The following is a 25,137-nucleotide window of genomic DNA, read 5'->3' as shown; positions in this document are numbered from 1 at the left end:
ACCAACTTGCCCTCTAAGTACACCTCTGCTGTTTTCAATCACGATCTCAGCGATCACTGCCTCATTGCCTGCATCCTATATGGGTCCGCGGTCAAACGACCACTCCTCATCACTGTCAAATGCTCCCTAAAACACTTCTGCGAGCAGGCCTTTCTAATCGAACTGGCCCGGGTATCCTGAAAGGATATTGACCTCATTCTGTCAGTAGAGGATGCCTGGTCGTTCTTTAAAAGTAATTTCCTCACAATCTTAAATAAGCATGCCCCTTTCAAAAAATGTAGAACTAAGAACAGAGATAGCCCTTGGTTCACTCCAGACTTGACTGCCCTTGACCAGCACAAAAACATCCTGTGGCGCACTGCACTAGCTTCGAATACTCCCCTCAATATGCAACTTTTCAGAGAAGTCAGGAACCAATACACGCAGTCAGTTAGGAAAGCAAAGGCTAGCTTTTTCAAACAGAAATTTGCATCCTGTAGCTCTAACTCCAAAATGTTTTGGGACACTGTAAAGTCCATGGAGAATAAGAGCACCTCCTCCCAACAGCCCACTGCACTGAGGCTAGGAAACACTGTCACCACCGATAAATCCACGATAATCGAGAATTTCAATAAGCATTTCTCTACGTCTGGCCATGCTTTCCTCCTGGCTACCCCAACCCCGGCCAACAGCTCCGTACCCCCCACAGCTACTTGCCCAAGCCTCCCCAGCTTCTCCTTCACCCACATCCAGATAACAGATGTTCTGAAAGAGCTGCAAAACCTGGACGCGTACAAATCAGCTGGGCTAGACAATCTGGACCCTCTCTTTCTAAAATGATCCGCCGCCATCGTTGCAAACCCTATTACCAGTCTGTTCAACCTCTCTTTCGTATCGTCCGAGATCCCTAAAGATTGGAAAGCTGCCGCAGTCATCCGCCTCTTCAAAGGGGGTGACACTCTAGACCCAAACTGTTACAGACCTATATCCATCCTGCCCTGCCTTTCTACAGTCTTCCAAAGCCAAGTTAACAACAGATCACCGACCATTTCGAATCCCACCATACCTTCTCTGCTGTGCAATCCGGTTTCCGAGCTGGTCACGGGTGCACCTCAGCCACGCTCAAGGTACTAAATGATATCATAACCGCCATCGATAAAACACAGTACTGTGCAGCCGTCTTCATCGACCTGGCCAAGGCTTTCGACTCTGTCAATCACCACATTCTTATCGGCAGACTCAACAGCCTTGGTTTCTTAAATGACTGCCTTGCCTGGTTCACCAACTACTTCTCAGACAGAGTTCAGTGTGTCATATCGGAGGGCCTATTGTCCGGACCTCTGGCAGTCTCTATGGGTATGCCACAGGGTTCAATTCTCGGGCCGACTCTTTTCTCTGAATACATCAATGATGTTGCTCTTGTTGCTGGTGATTCTCTGATCCACCTATACGCAGACGACACCATTCTGTATACTTCTGGCCCTTCTTTGGACATTGTGTTAACTAACCTCCAGACGAGCTTCAATGCCATACAACACTCCTTCCGTGGCCTCCAACTGCTCTTAAACGCTAGTAAAACTAAATGCATGCTCTTCAACTGATCGCTGCCTACACCCACCCGCCTGACTAGCATCACTACTCTGGAAGGTTCTGACTTAGAATATGTGGACAACTACAAATACCTAGGTGTCTGGTTAGACTGTAAACTCTCCTTCCAGACTTATATTAAACATCTCCAATCCAAAATTAAATCTAGAATCGGCTTCCTATTTCGCAACAAAGCATCCTTCACTCATGCTGCCAAACATACCCTCGTCGTAAAACTGACTATCCTGCCGATCCTTGACTTCGGTGATGTCATTTACAAAATAACCTCCAACACTCTACTCAGCAAATTGGATACAGTCTATCACAGTGCCATCCATTTTGTCACAAAAGCCCCATATACTACCCTCACTGCGACCTGTATGCTCTCGTTGGCTGGCCCTCACTTCAAATTCATTGCCAAACCCACTGGCTCCAGGTCATCTATAAGTCTTTGCTAGGTAAAGCCCCGCCTTATCTCAGCTCACTGGTCACCATAGCAGCACCCACCCATAGCACACGCTCCAGAAAGTATATTTCACTGGTCACTACCTACCTCATCCCAATATTGTTTTATTTACTTTTTTGCACACCAGTATTTCTACTTGCACATCATCTGCACATCTATCACTCCAGTGTTAAATTTGCTAAATTGTAATAACTTCGTTACTATGGCCTATTTATTGCCTTACCTCCTCACGCCATTTGCACACACTGTATATAGACTTTTTCTATTGTGTTGTTGACAGTACATTTGTTTATTCCATGTGTAACTGTGTTGTTGTATGTGTTGCACAGCTTTGCTTTATGTTGGCCAGGTCGCAGTTGTAAATGAGAACCTGTTCTCAACTGGCCTACCTGGATAAATAAAGATGAAATACATTTTTTTTAAAGAACGCGTCTCCTTCCTGAGCGGTATGACGGCTGCGTGGTCCCATGGTGTATATTCTTGCGTAGTATTGCTTGTACAGATGAACGTGGTACCTTCAGGCATTTGGAAATTGCTCCCAAGGATGTGCCTCCCAAAAAATTATGATTTCTTTTGATTTTCCCATGATGTCAAGCAAAGAGGCACTGAATTTGAAGGTAGGCCTTGAAATACATCCACAGGTACACCTCCAATTGACTCAAATGATGTCAATTAGCCTATCAGAAGCTTCTAAAGCCATGACATAATATTCTGGAATTTTCCAAGCTGTTTACATACACTAAGTTGAATGTGCCTTTAAACTTCTGACCCACTGGAATTGTGATACAGTGAATGATAAGTGAAATAATCTGTCTGTAAACAATTGTTGGAAAAATTACTTGTGTCATGCACACAGTAGATGTCCTAACTGACTTGCCAAAACTATAGTTTGTTAACAAGGAATTTGTGGAGTGGCTGAAAAACAAGTTTTAATGACTTCAACCTAAGTGTATGTAAACTTCCGACTTCAACTGTATATACAGGCTCAGTTCCAATACCATATTTACAATGTGCAGGTACACTGGAGTGATAGAGGTACAGTGCATTCAGAAAGTACTCAGACCCCCTTGACTTTTTCCACATTTTGTTACAGTGAGGGAAAAAAGTATTTGAATTATCTGTATCTGAATTTGTACGTTTGCCCACTGATAAAGAAATGATCAGTCTATAATTTTAATGGTAGGTTTATTTGAACAGTGAGAGACAGAATAACAACAAAAAAATCCAGAAAAACGCATGTCAAAAATGTTATAAAATGATTTGCATTTTAATGAGGGAAATAAGTATTTGACCCCTCTGCAAAACATGACTTGTACTTGGTGGCAAAACCCTTGTTGGCAATCACAGAGGTCAGACGTTTCTTGTAGTTGGCCACCAGGTTTGCAAACATCTCAGGAGGGATTTTGTCCCACTCCACTTTGCAGATCTTCTCCAAGTCATTAAGGTTTCGAGGCTGACGTTTGGCAACTCGAACCTTCAGCTCCCTCCACAGGATAGTCCCGTGTGGCTCAGTTGGTAGAGCATGGTGTTTGCAACGCCAGGGTTGTGGGTTCGATTCCCACGGGGGACCAGTACGCAAAAAAAAATAATTGTATGAAATGTATGTATTCACTACTGTAAGTCGCTCTGGATAAGAGCGTCTGCTAAATGACTAAAATGTAAATGTAAATGTTCTATGGGATTAAGATCTGGAGACTGGATAGGCCACTCCAGGACCTTAATGTACTTCTTCTTGAGCCACTCCTTTGTTTCCTTGGCCGTGTGTTTTAGGTCATTGTCATGCTGGAATACCCATCCACGACCCATTTTCAATGCCCTGGCTGAGGGAAGGAGGTTCTCACCCAAGATTTGACAGTACATGGCCCCGTCCATCGTCCCTTTGATGTGGTGAAGTTGTCCTGTCCCCTTAGCAGAAAAACACCCCCAAAGCATAATGTTTCCACCTCCATGTTTGACGGTGGGGATGGTGTTCTTGGGGTCATAGGCAGCATTCCTCCTCCTCCAAACACGGCGAGTTGAGTTGATGCCAAAGAGCTCCATTTTGGTCTCATCTGACCACAACACTTTCACCCAGTTGTCCTCTGAATCATTCAGATGTTCATTGGCAAACTTCAGACGGGCATGTATATGTGCTTTCTTGAGCAGGGGGACCTTGCGGGCGCTGCAGGATTTCAGTCCTTCACGGCGTAGTGTGTTACCAATTGTTATCTTGTTGACTATGGATCCAGCTGCCTTGAGATCATTGACAAGATCCTCCCGTGTAGTTCTGGGCTGATTCCTCACCGTTCTCATGATCATTGCAACTCCACGAGGTGAGATCTTGCATGGAGCCCCAGGCTGAGGGAGATTGACAGTTCTTTTGTGTTTCTTCCATTTGCGAATAATCGCACCAACTGTTGTCAGCTTCTCACCAAGCTGCTTGGCGATGGTCTTGTAGCCCATTCCAGCCTTGTGTAGGTCTACAATCTTGTCCCTGACATCCTTGGAGAGCTCTTTGGTCTTGGCCATGGTGAAGAGTTTGGAATCTGATGTGATTGATTGCTTCTGTGGACAGGTGTCTTTTAAACAGGTAACAAGCTGAGATTAGGAGCACTCCCTTTAAGAGTGTGCTCCTAATCTCAGCTCGTTACCTGTATAAAAGACACCTGGGAGCCAGAAATCTTTCTGATTGAGAGGGGGTCAAATACTTATTTCCCTCATTAAAATGCAAATCAATGTATAACATTTCTGACATGTGTTTTTCTGGATTTTTTGTTGTTGTTATTCTGCCTCTCACTGTTCAAATAAACCTACCATTAAAATTATAGACTGATCATTTCTTTATCAGTGGGCAAACGTACAAAATCAGCAGGGGATCAAATACTTTTTTCCCCTCACTGTATATTACAGCCTTATTATAAAATTGATTAAATATACATTTTTTCCCCCTCAATCTACACACAATACCCCATAATGACAAAGGAAAAACATGTGTTTAGAAATGTTTGCAACATTTAAAAAAATGAAATATCACTTTCACATAAGTATTCAGACCCTTTATATAGCAGTTCCTGGAAAATGTAAACTGAAACCATGACCTCAGAATCTGTGACCAAGTCTACAAATCATGTAGGTTTGCTTATTAACATGCTCTTCTTCTCAGTTCAAGTGTTCACCGGGGGTGACATACTCCTGAAACAACAACACCCACAGTATTTTTTTCAGTATTACATTTTTTTCAAGAATGATTACAGACATGTTAATAAGCAAACCTATATTATTTGTAGGCTAAGTCACAGTTTTAAGTTTTAATGACTCCAACCTAAATGTATGTAAACTTCTGACTTCAACTGTACTTGACGTCGATCAAATGGGCAGGCAGGCAGGCAAATTGCCATTCAGTTGTCAAAACGTGGGTTGGGACAAGCATGCAATGGCAGGCAAGCTGCAGAAGGGCGAGCAGGCTACTATTTCCCATAGTTTATTAGTACAATTTTGACTGCCAACTACAAGCTGAAAACGTTTGAGAAGGTTTATCTACTGTTTCCTCATTAGATTTTAGCTAATCTTGTTCTGGCTAACATTAGTTGTTGATCTTTTTGTTGATGTTGTACATGGGCAACTGAGGGAGAAATATCCTACCTCTTCATGTTTGTTTGATCAATAGGACTGTAAAGTTCCCAAATGTAAGTGGTGTATTTTGTGGCTTTTGACGAATGCTTTCTAATGATCTAATGTCGCGCTGTTGCTACTGCCTGTAAACACACAGTCCAGTTCAAAGTGAATGATGGCAGGCCCATGTGGAAAATGGCTTATTTGCATATAGGCCTACTGCAGCTCTGATTGGCTGTGGCGCACGGTTTGTGTAGAGTCCGGTCCTGGACAAGACTGACACTTTTTAATTAGGTTTTATTTACCGCAGTGTCTATTAAGTGTCCAAACGCTTTCCCACTCTATATTGCTATATAATTTTCACAATGCCTTACTATACGCCATTCAAAATCATTCTATAAAAGTATAAACATTTGAAAATGACCATATCTAAGTGCTCGCTTTTCATAAAATGTAAAAAAAATTAAATAAAATAAAAGGCATCATATTCTTCCTGGGGGTGTATATGAACAGATTTTAATAGGATTTCATGTTGCTAAAATGCTCTCAGTTCCACATCCATTAATATTAATAGTGTCTGCTATAGCAGTTTGGGGGCCACATCAGGCACACAAGCTGCTTTTTGTGGCCCCCATGATAACTGCAAAACTGACATTGACCACAGGTAATTTGGGTTTAAAATTCTGGATTTAAACAAATGAATGTATCCATTACTGTGTTAGAGCAGTGGAAAAGCAAAATGCCCTCAAGGGGAAAAGAGGGGATGACGTACTCTGCAGTGTCTGACCAGAGATGTGGAGTAGAGGGGAGTAGGGATTAGGACAGGGTAGGAGACACTCAGTAAAGGGTCATGGGCCTTGGGCCAAACACAGCCAAAGGGATGGAATGATGACATGGAATGATGTCCAACTATTCTAAACCTTTGAATTCACTTTTAGAAACACCATATTTGCGCAATGCCGGCCGGTAGCCTATAGTCTAGTTTGTAAGTTGATTTAGCTTCGAAGACGCTCTTATATTCCCATGCCATAATCATAGTCAACACAAATATATTTGTAATATCAATGGATTAAAATATTTGAAAATGATTTCCCCCCAAAGGAAAAAAGTGCATACCTCGGCCGCTGTGTTAAAAAACAAATAGCTTTTTCTCGAATTCATTGATGATCAGATACTTCAGTTGTAACTGGCTCTGTTGCACTACATTTTTACAGTTGATAGACAATATTAGTACTGTTATACTAGCTAGCAAACAATGTAACAAAAGTATAATTTCAGATTAAAAAAATATTCCAATAGGCTCTGCATTTCAGGAATCACAGTAGCAAGTACTGTACCTTTGGTGCACTGTTAAATTATTAAACCATTTAAACAACTTATTTATTGAAGAAAACTCTGTTAATCCCACTGCCCTCACAGGCTTTTATACATTTGAAACATGAGCTTGTCGACGACAGTTGCTATTAGTGACGTGCAGTTCAAACAATGTGTTCTTTTTTATGTTTCAAGTTTTAATGTGAAGTGCACAAGTACAGTGAAATGCCTTTCTTGCAAGCTCCAAGTCCAATAATCTAGTAATCAATATCAATGGAGCATTAAAAACATGAGGTAGAACAAAAATACACGAGAAATAAAATTAAGAAAGAAGAACTCGAGAAAGTAAGAAGCTACAGTTGAAGTCGGAAGTTTACATACACCTTAGCCAAACACATTTAAACTCAGTTTTTCACAATTCCTGACATTTAATCCTAGTAAAAAGTCCCTGTCTTAGGTCAGTTAGGATCACCACTTTATTTTAAGAATGTGACATTTCAGAATAATAGTAGAGAGAATTATTTATTTCAGCTTTTATTTCTTTCATCACATTACCAATGGGTCAGAAGTTTACATACACTCAATTAGCATTTGGTAGCATTGCCTTTAAATTGTTTAACTTGGGTCAAACATTTCGGGTAGCCTTCCACAAGCTTCCCACAATAAGTTGGGTGAATTTTGGCCCATTCCTCCTGACAGAGCTGGTGTAACTGAGTCAGGTTTGTAGGCCTCCTTGCTCGCACACGGTTTTTCAGTTCTGCCCACACATTTTCTATAGGATTAAGGTCAGGGCTTTGTGATGGCCACTCCAATACCTTGACTTTGTTAACCTTAAGCCATTTTTCCACAACTTTGGAAGTATGCTTGGGGTCATTGTCCATTTGGAAAACCCGTTTGCGACCAAGCTTTAACTTCCTGACTGATGTCTTGAGATGTTGCTTCAATATATCTACTTAATTTTCTTTCCTCATGATGCCATCTATTTTTGTGAAGTGCACCAGGCCCTCCTGCAGCAAAGCACCCCCACAACATGATGCTGCCACCCCCGTGCTTCATGGTTGGCATGGTGTTCTTCGGCTTGCAAGCCTCCCCCTTTTTCCTCCAAACATAATGATGGTATTTATGGCCATGTGCAGTTGCAAACCATAGTCTGGCTTTTTTATGGCGGTTTTGGAGCAGTGGCTTCTTCCTTGCTGAGCGGCCTTTCAGGTTATGTCGATATAGGACTCGTTTTACTGTGGACATAGATTCTTTTGTACCCGTTTCCTCCAGCATCTTCACAAGGTCCTTTGCTGTTGTTCTGGGATTGATTTGCACTTTTTGCACAAAAGTACATTCATCTCTAGGAGACAGAACGCGTCTCGTTCCTGAGCGGTATGACGGCTGCGTGGTCCCATGGTGTTTATACTTGTGTACTATTGTTTGTACAGATGAACGTGGTACCTTCAGGCATTTGGAAATTGGTCCCAAGGATGAACCAGACTTGTGGAGGTCTACAATCTTTTTTCCAGAGGTCTTGGCTGATTTCTTTTGATTTTCCCATGATGTCAAGCAAAGCGGCACTGAGTTTGAAGGTAGGCCTTGAAATACATCCACAGGTACACCTCCAATTGACTCAAATTATGTCAATTAGCCTATCCGAAGCTTCTAAAGCCATGACATAATTTTCTGGAATTTTCCAAGCTGTTTAAAGTCACAGTCAACTTAGTGTATGTAAACTTCTGTCCCACTGGAATTGTGATAGAGTGAATGATAAGTGAAATAATCTGTCTGTAAACAATTGTTGGAAAAATTACTTGTGTCATGCACACAGTAGATGTCCTAACCGACTTGCCAAAACTATAGTTTGTTAACAAGAAATGTGGGGAGTGGTTGAAAAACGAGTTTTAATGACTCCAGCCTAAGTGTATGTAAACTTCCGACTTCAACTGTATATACAGGGTCAGTTCCAATACCATATTTACAATATGCAGGTACACTGGAGTGATAGAGGTACAGTGCATTCGGAAAGTACTCAGACCCCCTTGACTTTTTCCACATTTGTTACGTCACATCCTTATTATAAAATTGATTAAACATACATTTTTTTCCCCCTCATCAATCTACACACAATATCCCATAATGACAAAGGAAAAACATGTTTAGAAATGTTTGCAACACTTTTTTAAATTAAACATTACATTTACATAAGTATTCAGACCCTTTATATACCAGTTCCTGGAAAATGTAAACTGAAACCATGACCTCAGAATCTGTGACCTAGTCTACAAATCATGAAGGTTTGCTTATTAACATGCTCTTCTTCTCAGTTCAAGTGTTCCTGAAACAACAACACCCACAGTATTTTTTTCAAGAATGATTACAGACATGTTAATAAGCAAACCTACATGATTTGTAGGCTAGGTCACAGATACTGAGGTCATGGTTTCAGTTCACATTTTCCAGGAACTGGTTTTTATTCCTCCTGAGGCAACCAGTGGCCTACTGTACTTGAATTACCCAATATGCATTTCAACAGTGCCATTTCACACAATTACTTATCAAGGCATAAGTTGCTTAAAGGCATAAGTTGCCTAAATGTTACAAAAGGTGGGGGGGGGGGGGGGGGGAAATCACACAACAGTGACCAGGGTCTAAGAAATGAAGGTGAGGCCGAGGTGTGTCTACAGATACGTCGTATTCTCCATGCGCTGTAATTTACAAATTGATAAGAACTATTGATAAGAGCTAGATAAACGAGTAATCCGTTTGTAACTACACATAGTAATTGTTTTAGGTGATTTTTCCTTATGATCCCTGGAGACGAATGTGACACCAGCCATATCCAAGCAAACTGAAAATCATATCAATATGACATGTATTGTGGAACCTTTTCCACAGTGAAGTAGTCTATAAAAAGATGTGCCGTTATTCAGAATTTTTATTGTGTGCCTTCATAATTTGCATGGATGAAATTTGGAGACCCTAGCTATAGGCTTCTGTCGGGCTGAACCTGCCGAGATCATGTATGTGCTTATAATGTTTTCATTATATACCCGGGCTTTCCTCCGTTTTATTTGACAATTTGTATCGTGTTACATATTAGCTACTATCGGGAGCCACCGTCAGCAATACCCGCATATATTTAGAACTGGCACTTTAGTGTTAGTTTTCTTCAATTTGTAGCTTACATATTGCATCATTCCATTCCGTTGACCTTTCTTTAATCTGTCACATCCTTGTGAATTGTTCCTGAGGGTTTCACATTAGTGAATCATATTAAGCTAACGTATTGCAATCATTTGGGACATGTAGCCTATTTGAATCATTATGGAACTCAGACCACATGTAGCAGCTTAAACCTGGAGCCTGGTGCACAGTTCACGACGACTGGACCGCTGTCATACAGTACCATGATTAGTGCGGACTAGGGTTGATTTATAGGACTATTGTTCCACCCTTATTGAACACTTTTCCACCTCCAATAGTTCATGGATTGAACTTAAATATGACAACTTTCAGGATGAATCAAACCACTGTATTTTTGATTCAACCATATATTTAGTGCGAAAAATCTATCAGTTTCAATGGAGAAGAAAATGCAAATTTAGATGGCTTTCTTTCATTGACACCTATATTCTGAACCCGATGTATTCTAGCCTGCCATCAAAATTCTAATTACAGGTACACCGTATTTAAAGTGATGGCTTAAGATACATGTACTGAAAACCCTATAGGAAAATCTGTTGGCCATCAAGTGGGAGGGTTTTCAGCGGTTAAATTAGATGTATTCAGCGCGCAAGGGAACCACGCCTGCAAAGCCCGTTATGCACCTCCATAAGGTAAGTCTGAAAACCAAATACTGAGAAGTGCGTAGGAAAGGCGTACATTTCCTAAGTCAGAATCGGCCCCCTTGTGAGCAATATGTTTGGAACATCAAATCGCAATAAAATATCAATATCAAATTGCAATACATATAGAATTGTGGCACATGTACAATCGAAATAGGTATCGTAATGTGATAATGTTGTATTGTGACATCCTTGGCAACTCGCTGTCCTAACGCACACACACAGACGTACACACACCAACACAGCTCCAGGGCCTTACCAGGTATGGGCCACAGTGAAGCGCCTGTAACGGCGCTTGGTCACCACTTGTTTACGAAACCGTCTCGGAGAGTTGTGGGGTGAAACTCTCGTCCTCTTGTCCGATTCGGTTGGCCCACATGAGTCTATATTCTGTTCCGACTCTGTTCGGTCCCCATGGGCCTCCATAGCTAGGATCTTGGTTTAGATCCGAGTCCAGTTCACTCAGTCCCAAAGAGTGGAGCTCAAGCGTGAGTCTACAGCACAGTACCCGCCAGAGAGCTGGAGGACAGAGCAGGGTTCTTCCGACAGCTCTAGTTTGCAGACTTCCTTGGCGAGCTCTTCTTCTCACTTCAAGTGTTCGCCGGGGGTGACATACTCTGTGCCTTTCCCCATCTCTTTCTTTCCTTCACTCTCACGTTGTCTCAGGCACTCTCTACCTACCTGCTCTTTCTTTACTTCACTTAAACAATCTCTCCCCCACTTTCCCTCTTCCATACAGTTCCATCTCTCTCTCCATTCAGGGACCACTGTAAGCCCAGAAAGTGATAAGAGGGAGGTCCCTTTTAGGGTCCGCCCCCTCTGTAATATTCTTGGGGGGGGGAGGGGGGGGGGGGGCTATTGGTGATCACCTCGAATGATGCTGATTGGCTTACCACAACTGTCTGTTGCTCTGTACAGTGACTGGAACTCAACAGTTAACCACAACCTCACTTCACAAAGCACATGAATTAAGTAGGCACCGCAACTGGCTTTAGAGCACTTTGTCTCCACCCAGTGGTTGTTGGATGAAAGTGCACTTTGCTGATAATGAATGTACAAAATAGATTTGCTTCTCTGACTCCACAAACACATATTATACTTCAGCATTGAGTAAGATGCATTCAACAAAAATATTATCATGGTATGCTATGCTCTACAGATGCAGGAGAAGACAGGATGGGTTGACCTCAGGTAATATTGCACAGTTTACTGTCCTCCAGGACTGCAGTGTTGGCTGGTTTCTGGCGAACCATTGACAAATTGATAAATCAAGTGGAGATACAAAAACCAGCAGGAGTGCTGCCTTAGAAGTTCAGAGTTGCCAACCTCCCAAACGTTGAGCTATGACCTACGATATCTCACCTGTCGGGGTCGACATGGGTAATGTCGATGCGTGGTGGAGGTCGGAAGGGCAGGCTGGTGGGTCGGGCCATGGCGTACTCCTCTGGCGTGCGGCCCAGATCCCTCTCTGCCTGTCGCCATGACAACGGGGGCAGCATTAGCGTGCCTGAGTGACGCCTGCGGCCCCGGCGAAAGTCCACCCCCGGGGTGCTGCCAAACAGGGGCACTCCTGGAGGCTCCTTGGTTTCCTGAAAGGCAAATGTTGAGAGATTGTTTGTTAGTAGAACATTAATAGAAGTTTATGGACAAGAGTAAGAGGCAGTGGAGACGTTGAGAGAATGTTGCTATAGCGTTTATAGAGGCGAGGGTTTACAGGACGAAGGTTATAGCTAAGACTAAAAGGCATGGGAAAGTTGACAGAATGTTGATATAACGTTGAAATAAATAAGGGAAAGACTCGCTTTGTGGACATAGATGGGATAACAAAAAGGCAAGAGATTTCTTTTTGCAGTTAGTGTCATTTCGTGCATATTATATTACATCAGCGTGCACTGCTTCGAATAAACCCAAACTAGCCACTTTGTCGACGCATTGCAGTGTACATTATTAATTCAAGGTAATACTTTGTCTATTTCATTGAATGTCAAATCCTAATATTTTGTCGGTTCCGTACACATAGCACTAGGGGGCACTCTAGGGCCTGCTGTGAGACTACAGTATTCTGAAAACCCAAGATATAGATTAATCAGAACCAAAACTAGAAAAGGAGCCAGACCAGGATTTTCACTTCAAGTCTTTTACAGATAATGTCTTCCAGCTGGTCCCATTTTGGAGTACAGAGAGTAGTGGATTTTAAATACGTCTCCAATGTTTCCCAGAAGATCACGTTTTCGTGGGGAAAATGTATTCTGTTATATTATGTTGACCGATTTGATTACAACTCAATACACTAAAACATTTCTGTGATATTTGATAAACACAACACTTAAATCCATTGGGTTGAGAAAATAAAGTGTTGTCTAATCAAAGGTAATTCCAAACGGCAACACTGATTGAGTGTATTGCAGTGTACAAAACATTAAGGACATTTTCCTAATATTTAGATGTCCTTTGGTTGGTGGACCATTCTTGATACACACAGGAAACCGATGCACATTGGGCCCTAAAAGGAACTGTAATATTTAAAAATCCTTATTTAATCCGTATCCTCCCCTTAATCTATTCGACACTGATTGAAGTGGATTTAACAAGTGACATCAATAAGGGATCATAGCTTTCACCTGAATTCACACGGTCAGTCAGTCATGGAAAGAGCAGGTGTTCATAATGTTTTGTTCACTCAGTGTGTATGTATATATATGTGCGTGCGTGCGTGTGTGTATGTGTCCGTGTGTCCAGAATTATTGAATCCCTTAATAAATTATTTTAAAAATTAATAATTACAAATTCTAAGGTATGTTGTATACCATTTTCTGGTTTTATTATTATAGTATTCTATACTAATACAATTGCTCAGAGAAAGATTATATTTAACAAGTAATACAAAACATCTAAAAAGATATGGGTTAAAATGATTGGATCCTCTGTATTCAATACTCCAGCACCCTCACCCTGCGAATTCGACACAGACTTTTTTCTGAATTTTTTTCTGAGATTGGAGAACACATTGGGAGGGACCTTAGACCATTCTTCCATACAGAATCTTTCCAGATCCTTGATATCCTTCGTCTGTGCTTATGGACTGCCCTCGGAGACTGAGATGGCCATTGCAAAATGTTGATTTGTGATCAATTAACCATTTGTTTGTGGTACATAATGTCTGCTTGCCTTGCTGGAAGATCCCATTTTCAGCCAATTTTCAGCCTCCTGGCAGAGGCAACCAGGTTTTTGGCAAAAATGTTTTGATACTTGGATAATTTGACCTTAACAATGGCCCCAGGACCAGTGGAAGCAAAATATCCCCATAACATCAAAGATCCACCACCATATTTTACAGTAGGGATTAGATATTTTCTGCATATGCATTCATCTTTCGAAAACCAAAATTCACCATTGGTGTACATGGCCAAAAACCTTTCATGACAGCTGACCATAGCACCATCTGGAGTTTGCTAAATGGCATTGGCACATAGATTGGAACTGGTGCTATGGTCATATGACATGAAAATAGAGCTCTTTGGCCACGCACACCAGTGGTGGGTTTGGCCACTCGAAAGAACAATGTATTTGTAGTATTTCTTTTATTGTCTTTTTTGCTCATCTTTATCAAGGGATCCAATTCCAGACCCCACTGTGTGTGTGTGTGTGTGTGTGTGTGTGTGTGTGTGTGTGTGTGTGTGTGTGTGTGTGTGTGTGTTTTATATGTCTGTGTCAATGTTGTGACTTTCTCTGTAATGGTGGGCTGTAAAACATGGCGGTTTCAGCTAGAGGCTCCTGGCAGGGTGAGGATATACATCACCCTCTGTTTTACATTCACTCCGTCAAAGTGTAAAAGAACGAGGGAGGCAATCGAGGAATTCCTAAAACGCTATCTGTGTGAGTGATAGGTGAGGTGGTGTTTGCGGAGAATGGATTGTGTGTGTGTGTGTGTGTGTGTGTGTGTGTGTGTGTGTGTGTGTGTGTGTGTGTGTGTGTGTGTGTGTGTGTGTGTGTGTGTGTGTGTGTGTGTGTGGTGTATGCCCACATACCCTGTTATCATGTATGCAGTGTATGTCTGTGGAGAGACAGCGAATGCATAAGAGAAAGAGAGATGAATAATGGTGCTGATGCTTCCCCAATGCAAACCAATCTCAGCACTGCTTAACAGCCCATTGTAAATGGAAGAGGAAGCAATAGCACCGCCACTGGATGGGCCTAGCGTGCAATCGGTGCTCAAGCATAACTGAAAAGACATAACATAAATAAGTAAATCCTTTCTTATACAATTTGTTTTAGTGCTGTGGGGGGGGGGGGGCGGGACCTTCTTGGTGTTCTGTATTACGTAAGGCTTTGGAGAGAAACATGAGTCCTGCTATGGTGCTTTGGAGGGGTAACCAGATTTTGGGAGAGCCACAGGTCGTTATTATGTCTCTTCAAAGTCTCTGGATCCGCCTGGCAGTATCTTTCAGTTTAATTTCCGTATGTATTGTTCTGTAGTATGTCATACCAATTTCATGGAAACCTATTTCATGGAAACCCATGGAGACAATAAAAGATGAACGTCATTAGACTTATAAAAGTAGGCCAAAAATAACGCCCCAGGACCATCTACCCCTCCTCAACCTGTCCCCTTTCCTTCTCTCCCTGCTCTTCCTCCTCATCCTCCTCAGTGGGGTAGCATCCCCATGTCCCCTATCTCGTGCCAGAATGACATACTCCAGACAGGAATTATCCTAGATGACGTAGGAGTCAGGCGTCTTTTGTCTTCGTCTTGTTGTGTCCCGTGTATTTATCTTTTTCCATCTTTTTTTCTTCGCATATATTTTCATATTTTTCTTAACCCCAACTTCAACATATTCTCCTGCAACCCGCCTCACCCAATGTGATTTCTACCGCAAGCTTTGAACCTCTTCACCTGGATCATCGCAGCTAACTAGCTGCTATCCTGATTGGCTTCTCCTGGCTAACGTCCCTGTCCCGAAGCAAGCACCAATTAGCCTGGAGCTAGCCTATGCTAGGCCCATCTCCTGCCTAGCTGAAGAGGTCCACCAGCCACTCCTTGGGCGATAGTTCCTATTTTGCCAACTGGCCTGGACCCCTTTTATTGCCGATACGGACCCCCACCGATCCATCACGACTGGACTACCGACGTAACCCGCCCGAGGGGGATTTTCCACAGGCCCCTCTGTTGCGACGTCCCATGAATGCCCCAATGCTAGCTTGGTAGCCGCGGCCCGCTAGCTGTCTAGAGCATACTGGACTGTTAGCTGAAGTGGTCCATCAGTCAATTTCTTGGGCTACGATACCTATTTTGACAATTGGCCTGGACCCTTTTACTACACGGACCACTGCTGATCCATCACGACTGGTCTGCAGACGTAACCGCACGAGGGGGCTACAACAGACTTCTTCCGTCACAACGTCCCTCTAAGGCCCTTCTGCTAGCATGCTAGCCCCGGCCCGCTAGCTGTCTGAATCGCCGTGTCTCCAGCCCGTCCAGCTACTCATTGGACCCTATGATCACTCGGCTACGCATGTCTCTCCCTAATGTCAATATGCCTTGTGCATTGCTGTTTTGGTTAGTGATTATTGTCTAATTTCACTGTAGAGCCTCCAGCACTGCTCAATATGCCTCAGCTAACACTCTTTTCCCACCTCCCACACATGCGGTGACCTCACCTGTTTTAATTGATTGTTTTAATTAATTGTTTTAATCTCTAGAGACAATACCTCTCTCATCATCACTCAATGCCTTGGTTTACCTCCACTGTATTCACATCCTACCATACCTTTCTCAGTACATTATGCATTGAATCTATTCTACCGCCCCCAGAAACCTGCTCCTTTTACTCTCTGTTTTGAACGTGCTAGACGACCAGTTCTTATAGCCCTTAGCCGTACCCTTATCCTACTCCTCCTCTGTTCCTCTGGTGATGTATGTAAAATGTAAATGTAAATGTAAATGTGATGTAGAGGTTAATCCAGGCCCTGCAGTGCCTAGCTCCACTCCCATTTTTTTACTTCTGTAATCGAAAAAGCCTTGGTTTCATGCATGTTAACATTAGAAGCCTCCTCCCTAAGTTTGTTTTATTCACTGCTTTAGCACACTCTGCCAACCCTGATGTCCTAGCCATGTCTGAATCCTGGCTTAGGAAGGCCACCAAAAACCCTGAAATTTCCATCCCTAACTATAACATTTTCTGACAAGATAGAACTGCCAAAGGGGGCAGAGTTGCAATCTACTGCAGAGATAGCCTGCAGAGTTCTGTCTTACTATCCAGGTCTGTGCCCAAAAAATTTGAGCTTCTATTTTTTTAAATCCACCTTTCCAGAAACAAGTCTCTCACCGTTGTCGCTTGCTATAGACCACCTTCTGCCCACAGCTGTGCCCTGGACACCATATGTGAATTGATTGCCCCCCTTTTACCTTCAGAGTTCATACTGTTAGGTGACCTAAACTGGGATCTGCTTAACACCCCGGCCATCCTACAATCTAAGCTAGATGCCCTCAATCTCACACAAATTATCAATGAACCTACCAGGTACAACTCCAAATCCGTAAACACAGGCACCCTCATAGATATCATCCTAACCAACCTGCCCTCCAAATACACCTCTGCTATCTTCAACCAGGATCTCAGCGATCACTGCCTCATTGCTTGCGTCCGTAAACAACCACCCCTCATCACTGTCAAACGCTCCCTAAAACACTTCAATCGACCTGGCCCGGGTATCCTGGAAGAATATTGACCTCATTCCGTCAGTAGAAGATGCCTGGTTATTCTTTAAAAGTGCTTTCCTCACAATCTTAAATAAGCATGCCCCATTCGATTTCTTTTTAACCAGGAACAGATATAGCCCTTGGTTCACTCCAGAGCTGACTGCCCTTGACCAGAAATAAAACATCCTGTGGCATACGGCATTAGCATCGAATAGCCCCCGCGATATGCAACTTTCAGGGAAGTCAGGAACCAATATACACAGGCACTTAGGAAAGCAAAGGCTAGCTTTTTCAAACAGAAATTTGCATCCCGCAGCACAAACTCCAAAAAGTTCTGGGACACTGTAAAGTCCATGGAGAATAAGAGCACCTCCTCCCAGCTGCCCACAGCACTGAGGCTAGGAAACACTGTCACCACCGATAAATCCACAATAATGGCCAATTTCAATAAGCATTTTTCTACGGCTGGCCATGCTTTCCACCTGGCCACCTGTACCCTGGTCAACAGCCCTGCAACCCCCGCAGCAACTTGCCCAAATCCAGATAGCTGATGTTCTGAAAGAGCTGCAACATCTGGACCCCTACAAATCAGCAGGGCTAGACAATCTGGACCCTCTCTTCCTAAAATTATCAGCTGAAATTGTTGCAACCCCTACTACTAGCCTGTTCAACCTCTCTTTCGTATCGTCTGAGATTCCCAAAGATTGGAAAGCTGCCGCGGTCATCCCCCTCTTCAAAGGGGGAGACACTCTAGACCCAAACTGTTATAGACCTATATCTATCCTACCCTGCCTCTCTGAAGTCTTCGAAAGCCAAGTTAACAAACAGATCACCGACCATTTCGAATCCCACCCCACCTTCTCCGCTATGCAATCTGGTTTCCGAGCTGATCATGGGTGCACCTTAGCCACGCTCAAGGTCCTAAATGATATCATAACCGCCATCGATAAGAGACACTACTGTACAGCTGTATTCATCAACCTGGCCAAGGCTTTCGACTCTGTCAATCACCATATTCTTATCGGCAGACTCAACAGCCTTGGTTTCTGAAATGACTGCCTCGCCTGGTTCACCAACTACTTCTCAGACAGAGTTCAGTGTGTCAAATCGGAGGGCCTGTTGTCCGGACCTCTGGCAGTCTCTATGGGTATGCCACAGGGTTCAATTCTCGGGCCGACTTTTCTCTGAATACATCAATGATGATGCTCTTGTTGCTGGTGATTCTCTGATCCACCTATACGCAGACGACACCATTCTGTATACTTCTGGCCCTTCTTTGGACATTGTGTTAACTAACCTCCAGACGAGCTTCAATGCCATACAACTCTCCTTCCATGGCCTCCAACTGCTCTTAAATGCTAGTAAAACTAAATGCATGCTCTTCAACCGATCGCTAGGTGTCTGGTTAGACTGTAAACTCTCCTTCCAGACTCACATTAAGCATCTCCAATCCAAAATTAAATCTAGAATCGGCTTCCTATTTCGCAACAAAGCATCCTTCACTCATGCTGCTAAACATACCCTCGTCGTAAAACTGACTATCCTGCCGATCCTTGACTTCGGTGATGTCATTTACAAAATAGCCTTCAACACTCTACTCAGCAAATTGGATGCAGTCTATCACAGTGCCATCCGTTTTGTCACCAAAGCCCCATATACTACCCACCACTGTGACCTGTATGCTCTCGTTGGCTGGCCCTCGCTTCATATTCATCGCCAAACCCACTGGCTCCAGGTCATCTATAAGTCTTTGCTAGGTAAAGCCCCGCCTTATCTCAGCTCACTGGTCACCATAGCAGCACCCACCCATAGCACGTGCTCCAGAAAGTATATTTCACTGGTCACCCCCAAAGCCAACTCCTCATTTGGCCATCTTTCCTTCCAGTTCTTTGCTGCCAATGACTGGAACAAATTGCAAAAATCACTGAAGCTGGAGACTTATATCTCCCTCACTAACTTTAAGCACCAGCTGTCGGGGCAGCTCGACAGATCACTGCACCTGTACATATCCCATCTATAAATAGCCCATCCAACTACCTCATCCCATACTGTTATTTTTCTTTCTTCTTTGCACCCTAGTATCTCTACTTGCACATTCATCTTCTGCACATCTATCTCTCCAGTGTTTAATTGCTAAATTGTAATTATTCTGCCACTATGGCCTATTTATTGCCTTATCTTACCTCATTTGCACACACTGTATATATACTTTTTTTCTATTGTGTTATTGACTGTATGTTTGTTTATTCCATGTGTAACTCTGTGTTGTTGTTTGTGTCGCACTGCTTTGCTTTATCTTGGCCAGGTCGCAGTTGTAAATGAGAACTTGTTCTCAACTGGCCTACCTGGTTTAATAAAGGTGAAATAAAATGTAACAAAAAGAAACATTGCTCTGCCCTCCAGTCACCACCTCTTCTTCCTCTCTTTCCTCATCCATCTCCTCTGCTTCCTCCTCACTCTGTGGCGGTGTCATCCCTCTGTCCCCATGCCAGAGTGACATACACCATACTGCTCTCCCCTCTTTACCCTTTCCCTCCTTCTCCTCTTCTTCCTCCTCCTCACCTCTTCCTCTCTTTCCTCATATGACTCTTCCATCTCCTCTGCTCTCTCCACACACTCAGTGTGGTGTGGGTCCCTCTGTCCCCTAGCTCGTGTCAGAGTGACATGCATCACACTATTCTGCCCTCGGGCAACTCAGAGATAATCTCAGAGGCTGGTCTTGGGTCTAATGGTTAAGATTAGGATTTGGGGGAAGGCAAGCTGATCCTAGGTCTGTACCTAGCCATAGGGGCCACTTCAGCACACTGTAGCTAAGGACAGGGCAGAATGAGCGGAGGGCTTGATTAAGTGTTAAATCCATTACTCTGATCATGTGTTCTATTTACTTGACTATGACTGTGATAAACGGTATGTATTACATACCTATTGTGCTGTGCGTTCTCTTCCTAAAACAAGTGTGAGCATAAACATTTTTGATTTTACTGTATCACAAACTCTACTACTGGGGTGTTATTGGATAGGCTAGTGCAATTTGCACTAGTGCCATAAGACTGTAGTCTCTCTCACTCTCATTCCCTCTCTCTACCTCCTGTCCTCTCTCCAACACCTCCTGCTGAGTTCACAAGACCAGCAGTCCACAACTCTGTGACCCAGTAAAGATGCATGTGGAGAGCGAGACAGCCAGAGGGGGAAGAGATAGAAATACATGGTAAGACTAACACAGAGAGAGAAAGGGAAAGAACACCGGGATTCAGCTAGACAGACAAACACAGGGGGAAAGATAGAAAAACTAACACAGGGGGAAGTAAGAGAGAAGAACACAGGGGGAAAGATAGAGGCGAACACAGGGGGAAAGATAGAAAGACTAAAATAAGAGTTAGATTAGAAAGAGAAGACCGGCAGAGAATGAAGTGAAAATGGGAGGTCGACTGGAAGATATAGAGACAGGCTGAGGGAGGGAGTGAGGGGGGAGACAGAGAGACCGATGAGAGCAAAAGATAGCGACAAAGATGGACAGACCGATGAGAGCGCGCGAGAGAGAGAAAGAACAGACAGAGGATGGAGATAGAGAACAGCCCCACCTGCTCCTAGTCAGTCCCTGCTGTAATTGACGGAGAGTAAACACAGCACTGCTGAGTCCTCTGGTATTTCTAGGAAATCTAATTTGTCTGATTTATCCCTGCTGTCTGCAGTGGGAGAGTGGCAGTCCAATCTGGCAACCCTGAGATGGGCTTTTTCCATTACGTTTCACGTGTCAAATAAGGGCCGTCGTGACAGGATATTTCGATGGCAACATGTCAATACATTACAATGTATTTATGACGTGAAAGGCTATTGAGGTTCACTTGTGTTACAAAAGCGCCATAACCAGATATTTCAGTGGCAACATGTCAATATACATGTATTTATAGTGTGTTTTACCATGTTGTGTATTTATCACATATTGATTAGTTCTCTCCAAGAGCCGGACATGTGTAACTAATTTGTGATCGATAAGCTGTTCTTACTTTGAATTGGGAAAAGGACAGGGAAAAATACTTGTATACAGTGCATTCGGAAAGTATTCAGACCCCTTGACTTTTTCCACATTTTGTTACTGTAAGGGAAAATGTGGGACTATGGATGCTATTGGGACGATGTATGCAATTGGGACGATGTATGCTATTGGGACGATGTACGCAATTGGGACTACAGATGCTCGATACTGTGGAGACTATATGGCAACTATGGAGACTATAGAGGAACCACAGAAGATACATATGTATGCATAGGAGGTAATGACAAGAGAATCATTGAAGATGCATAAGTAGTTATAAGGGAGACTATTGAGTGTGTTTAGGAATAGTACTAAGTGAATGTGGATGAGAGTATTGTATGTTTGACTAACTAACTGAACAGGGGTTTAGCGTGAGAGTTGTGTGAGTGTGGGATGACGTGTGAAGATGGACGTTTTTTTTTCAAAAGAGTTCAAGAAAGGGATTAAGTATGGGAAATGGAAAAAGTAAGAGTAGGATGGAGGATCCGAGCTGGGAACCAAAAAGGCAGTGAGTGTTGTAATGGCAAAAGAAATTGGTAGGGGGGGGTACTGAACCAAACAGAAGACAGGACAAAGATGGACAGTTGGACATTTCCCTGAAGATGGGACACTGAGCACAGAAAGACTGGAGTCTGTGAGAGAGGCCAACTTGAAAGAAAACACAAGAAAGTTCAAATGAAGTGGGACGATTTCAGAGAGTGTGAGAGAAGCAGAAAATGCAAAATATAAAGCTGTAAGAAGACTGATGGTAAAGCATGTGGAACCGGAGAAGAAAAAGAGGAGGAAGAAAAAAAGAAAGCCTGGCTGGCCTTTCATCCAAGGGGAACCCTTTCATGGGGCCCCCCTTGTGTCCACCACCGCCAAATCTTCCACCAGCAGATGGAGATGGTGGCCTCCCACCCCCCCATAACCTATATGGGGTTGGGGCCTGTGGTCAGGTGGAGGGAGCCATGGGGAGTAAGCACAAGGAGAGTGGCCGTCCTCACGTGCACGTGAACAACCCATTTGGAAGAGGAGGTGGACGAGGGAGCTACCAAGCAAAGGATGAGGCGGAAACAGAAGAAGAAACAAATGAAAAAAATAATGAAGAACCAGAAAAAAACCTGTCAAATGCTAAAATTGACCACCTTGTCAACCCTGCAAGGAATGGAGGAATACATTGTTGAGTATTGTCACCTTTGCAGTGTTCTTTGAACTTGGCAGGTGGAGCTGAGCACTGTTTGAGCCCAGGTGATTTCGTGGTGGTCATAGGGTTCAGGAGAAATAGTTGGAAGGACCACCGTTAGAGAGGGCCATACCAAGTTCTTTTGACCACCCCCACTGTGCTCAAGGTTTCTGAAAGAGAAACCTGGATCCACTTGTCGCACTGCAGACGAGTTCCTGATCCAGCAAAAGATTGGGCCTCGCCAGTTCCAGTGGTGCAGTGTGGCCCTTCTCTGCTTTAGCACAGGTGTGCTAATAAAAACAGTAGGTTGTGCTCTTGTGTGAAACCTGACAGAGGGTAGAAGGAGTCCTGAGCGAAAGGGACTGACGCTGGCCTGGAGTAGAGGTCCAGAAGTAGATGGTCTTCGGAGAAGGAGTGCCCTGCTGGGCCCTCCTAACCATGAGGACAATCTGTTCCTCTCTAGAGCAGAACTGGTTTCTAATCTTACATCTGCAAAAAAGAGTGTTGGGTGTGTGGGTTGGGGTCAGTTAAGGTAGGAGCAGGTTTACCACTTGTGGGAGTTCCCATAGGGGTAAATCTGACTATGCAAATGACTTACCATTCCTGATAGAGATGCCACGTAACCATGACCCCATGACGTTTTCTGCATTACACAACCACATAGGCCCACCGTTGATTTCTAGGCCAGATAATACCAGATAATAGAGAAGGAGGTAATCATTTGTGTGAACTGGAACGTAATTGTACAATGTATTACAATGGATCCAATACCTGTAAGTTAACTGTTAACAATGCCGACACTGGGGAACCTTATAATGTTAGTTATGGTATTTCAGTCTATAATGTTATTATCCCTTTGAGAGGAGCCACAAATGGTACCTATTGGTTGTGTGGTAAGATTGCTTACTATAGCCTGCCCCTGAACTGGTAATACTGTTGGGTTTGTGGTGACAGCTATGAGAACCGTTCCAAACAATAAGAGTCTGAAGGCTCTGTTTAGAGACTACAAACCTCCTGGAATGAGGAGAGATAAGAGTTCTCTAGCTGACGTCACTCACACTCCGGCACCTTCCTCCAGGTTCTTTGGTGTATATTTTCCTGTGTATGGAGTCGCATGTACGCTAGACCAAATTCATGATATCGCTAAACACGTAGAGAAAATTGCCAATGCTACTCGAAATGTCCTGGAAAAATTGAATGACGAACTGAAAGAATTGCATAAATTGGCTCTACAAAACAGAGAGGCTCTTGACTATCTTTTGGGGCACTTCTGCAATAATTGGAGATGAGTGTTGCACTTTTGTCCCGGACCGGTACTCTAATGTTACCAATCTTGCCGAATACATTGCCACCGTGGCTAAGAACAATTCCTCACAGCCAGAGTGGACACTTGCAACTTGATTGAAATCCCTGTTTGGAAGTTGGGGATCCCAAATTGCCCAATGGGCTGCAGCGTGTGTTTTTTGCTTAGTCTGTCTAATTGTATTACTAACATGTTGTAAGGCTATTTGTGCCTCCCTAGCTGATAAGGTTTCGGCAGCCATTATGTTTAATGCTCCTCAAGAGGATGGTGAGACTGATGAGCTGCCGACACTGGATGAGCTTCCTTTTCCCCCTGTAGATAAGGACAATGGGTGAGAATTGAAAGTTGGTTTTGTTTGAGAAGTTTGGAAGGCCCTTGCGGATTTGTTAAAAAAACAGATTTTATGTTTTGACTAGTCTCAGGGACAGTTGGTGCAGAACAGATGTCACTGCAACCCGATTGTGGTAAGACCTATGTAAACAATGGTTCAAAATTGAGAGATTTAGTCACCTCTGAGTCTACAGTGTATTTGTGTGTATTTTAGATTGTAAAACCCAGAGTGAACATATTTTGATAGAACCTCCTTTGATAGAAGCTATAATCTAATGCTTACCTTAACATTTTATGATAATTATCACAGAGTGATAAGAGGAGGGAATGTGAGAGAAAATGTTCTGTTTGTGTATCAAATCAAAGCTACATTTTAATAACCAATTAGAAAAATTCATGCAGGTGACTGACTGATCGTGTATGGAGGGTTCCTCACTATCATTAATAAGCAACTTGGCAGTACGCCCAGAACATTGCTATGGAAACAGAGGTATCTCAGTTTCAAGGTCTCAACTTGGAGAGAGGAAGTCTCGTGAGGTATTGGTCAGTCACATGCAGGAGCCAACGTTAATGATGAATTATGATTAATGTAAATCATGCAAATATGTCTGTGTAAGCAGTATATAAGAGAACTGAAGGGACCGCCCCGGTGAAACCCCCGATCGACATGTGTACTTGGTGCCTTGAGTTGGTTGGACCCTCTCCAGCGTCCTGATAATAAAGAATAATTCATTTAAGATTGACTTCGAGAATCCCCTGTGTAGATTTTCCACAATATTATGTTACAGTGTAATTCTAAAATGGATTAAAAAAAAATTGTCCCCACATCAATTCAT

The 25,137-nt window shown here is 43.2% G+C and overlaps 1 protein-coding gene across 1 annotated transcript in view; it reads right to left on the bottom strand.

The window, feature by feature from the left end:
• LOC106568722 (3',5'-cyclic-AMP phosphodiesterase 4B) overlaps window positions 1-25,137 on the bottom strand; it is a 173,249-nt gene that overhangs the window by 74,963 nt on the left and 73,149 nt on the right. Inside the window, exon 3 of the mRNA XM_014139302.3 lies at window positions 12,130-12,356. Within this exon, the coding sequence (XP_013994777.1) occupies window positions 12,130-12,356 (227 nt within the window). The remainder of the gene's footprint in view (window positions 1-12,129; window positions 12,357-25,137) is intronic.

Source organism: Salmo salar, chromosome 14, assembly GCF_965601325.2.
Source record: "Salmo salar chromosome 14, fSalSal1, whole genome shotgun sequence".
Classification (NCBI taxonomy): Eukaryota; Metazoa; Chordata; class Actinopteri; order Salmoniformes; family Salmonidae; genus Salmo; species Salmo salar.
The sequence above is the reverse complement of the archived record's forward strand: the minus strand, read 5'-3'. Positions and strand labels throughout refer to the sequence as shown.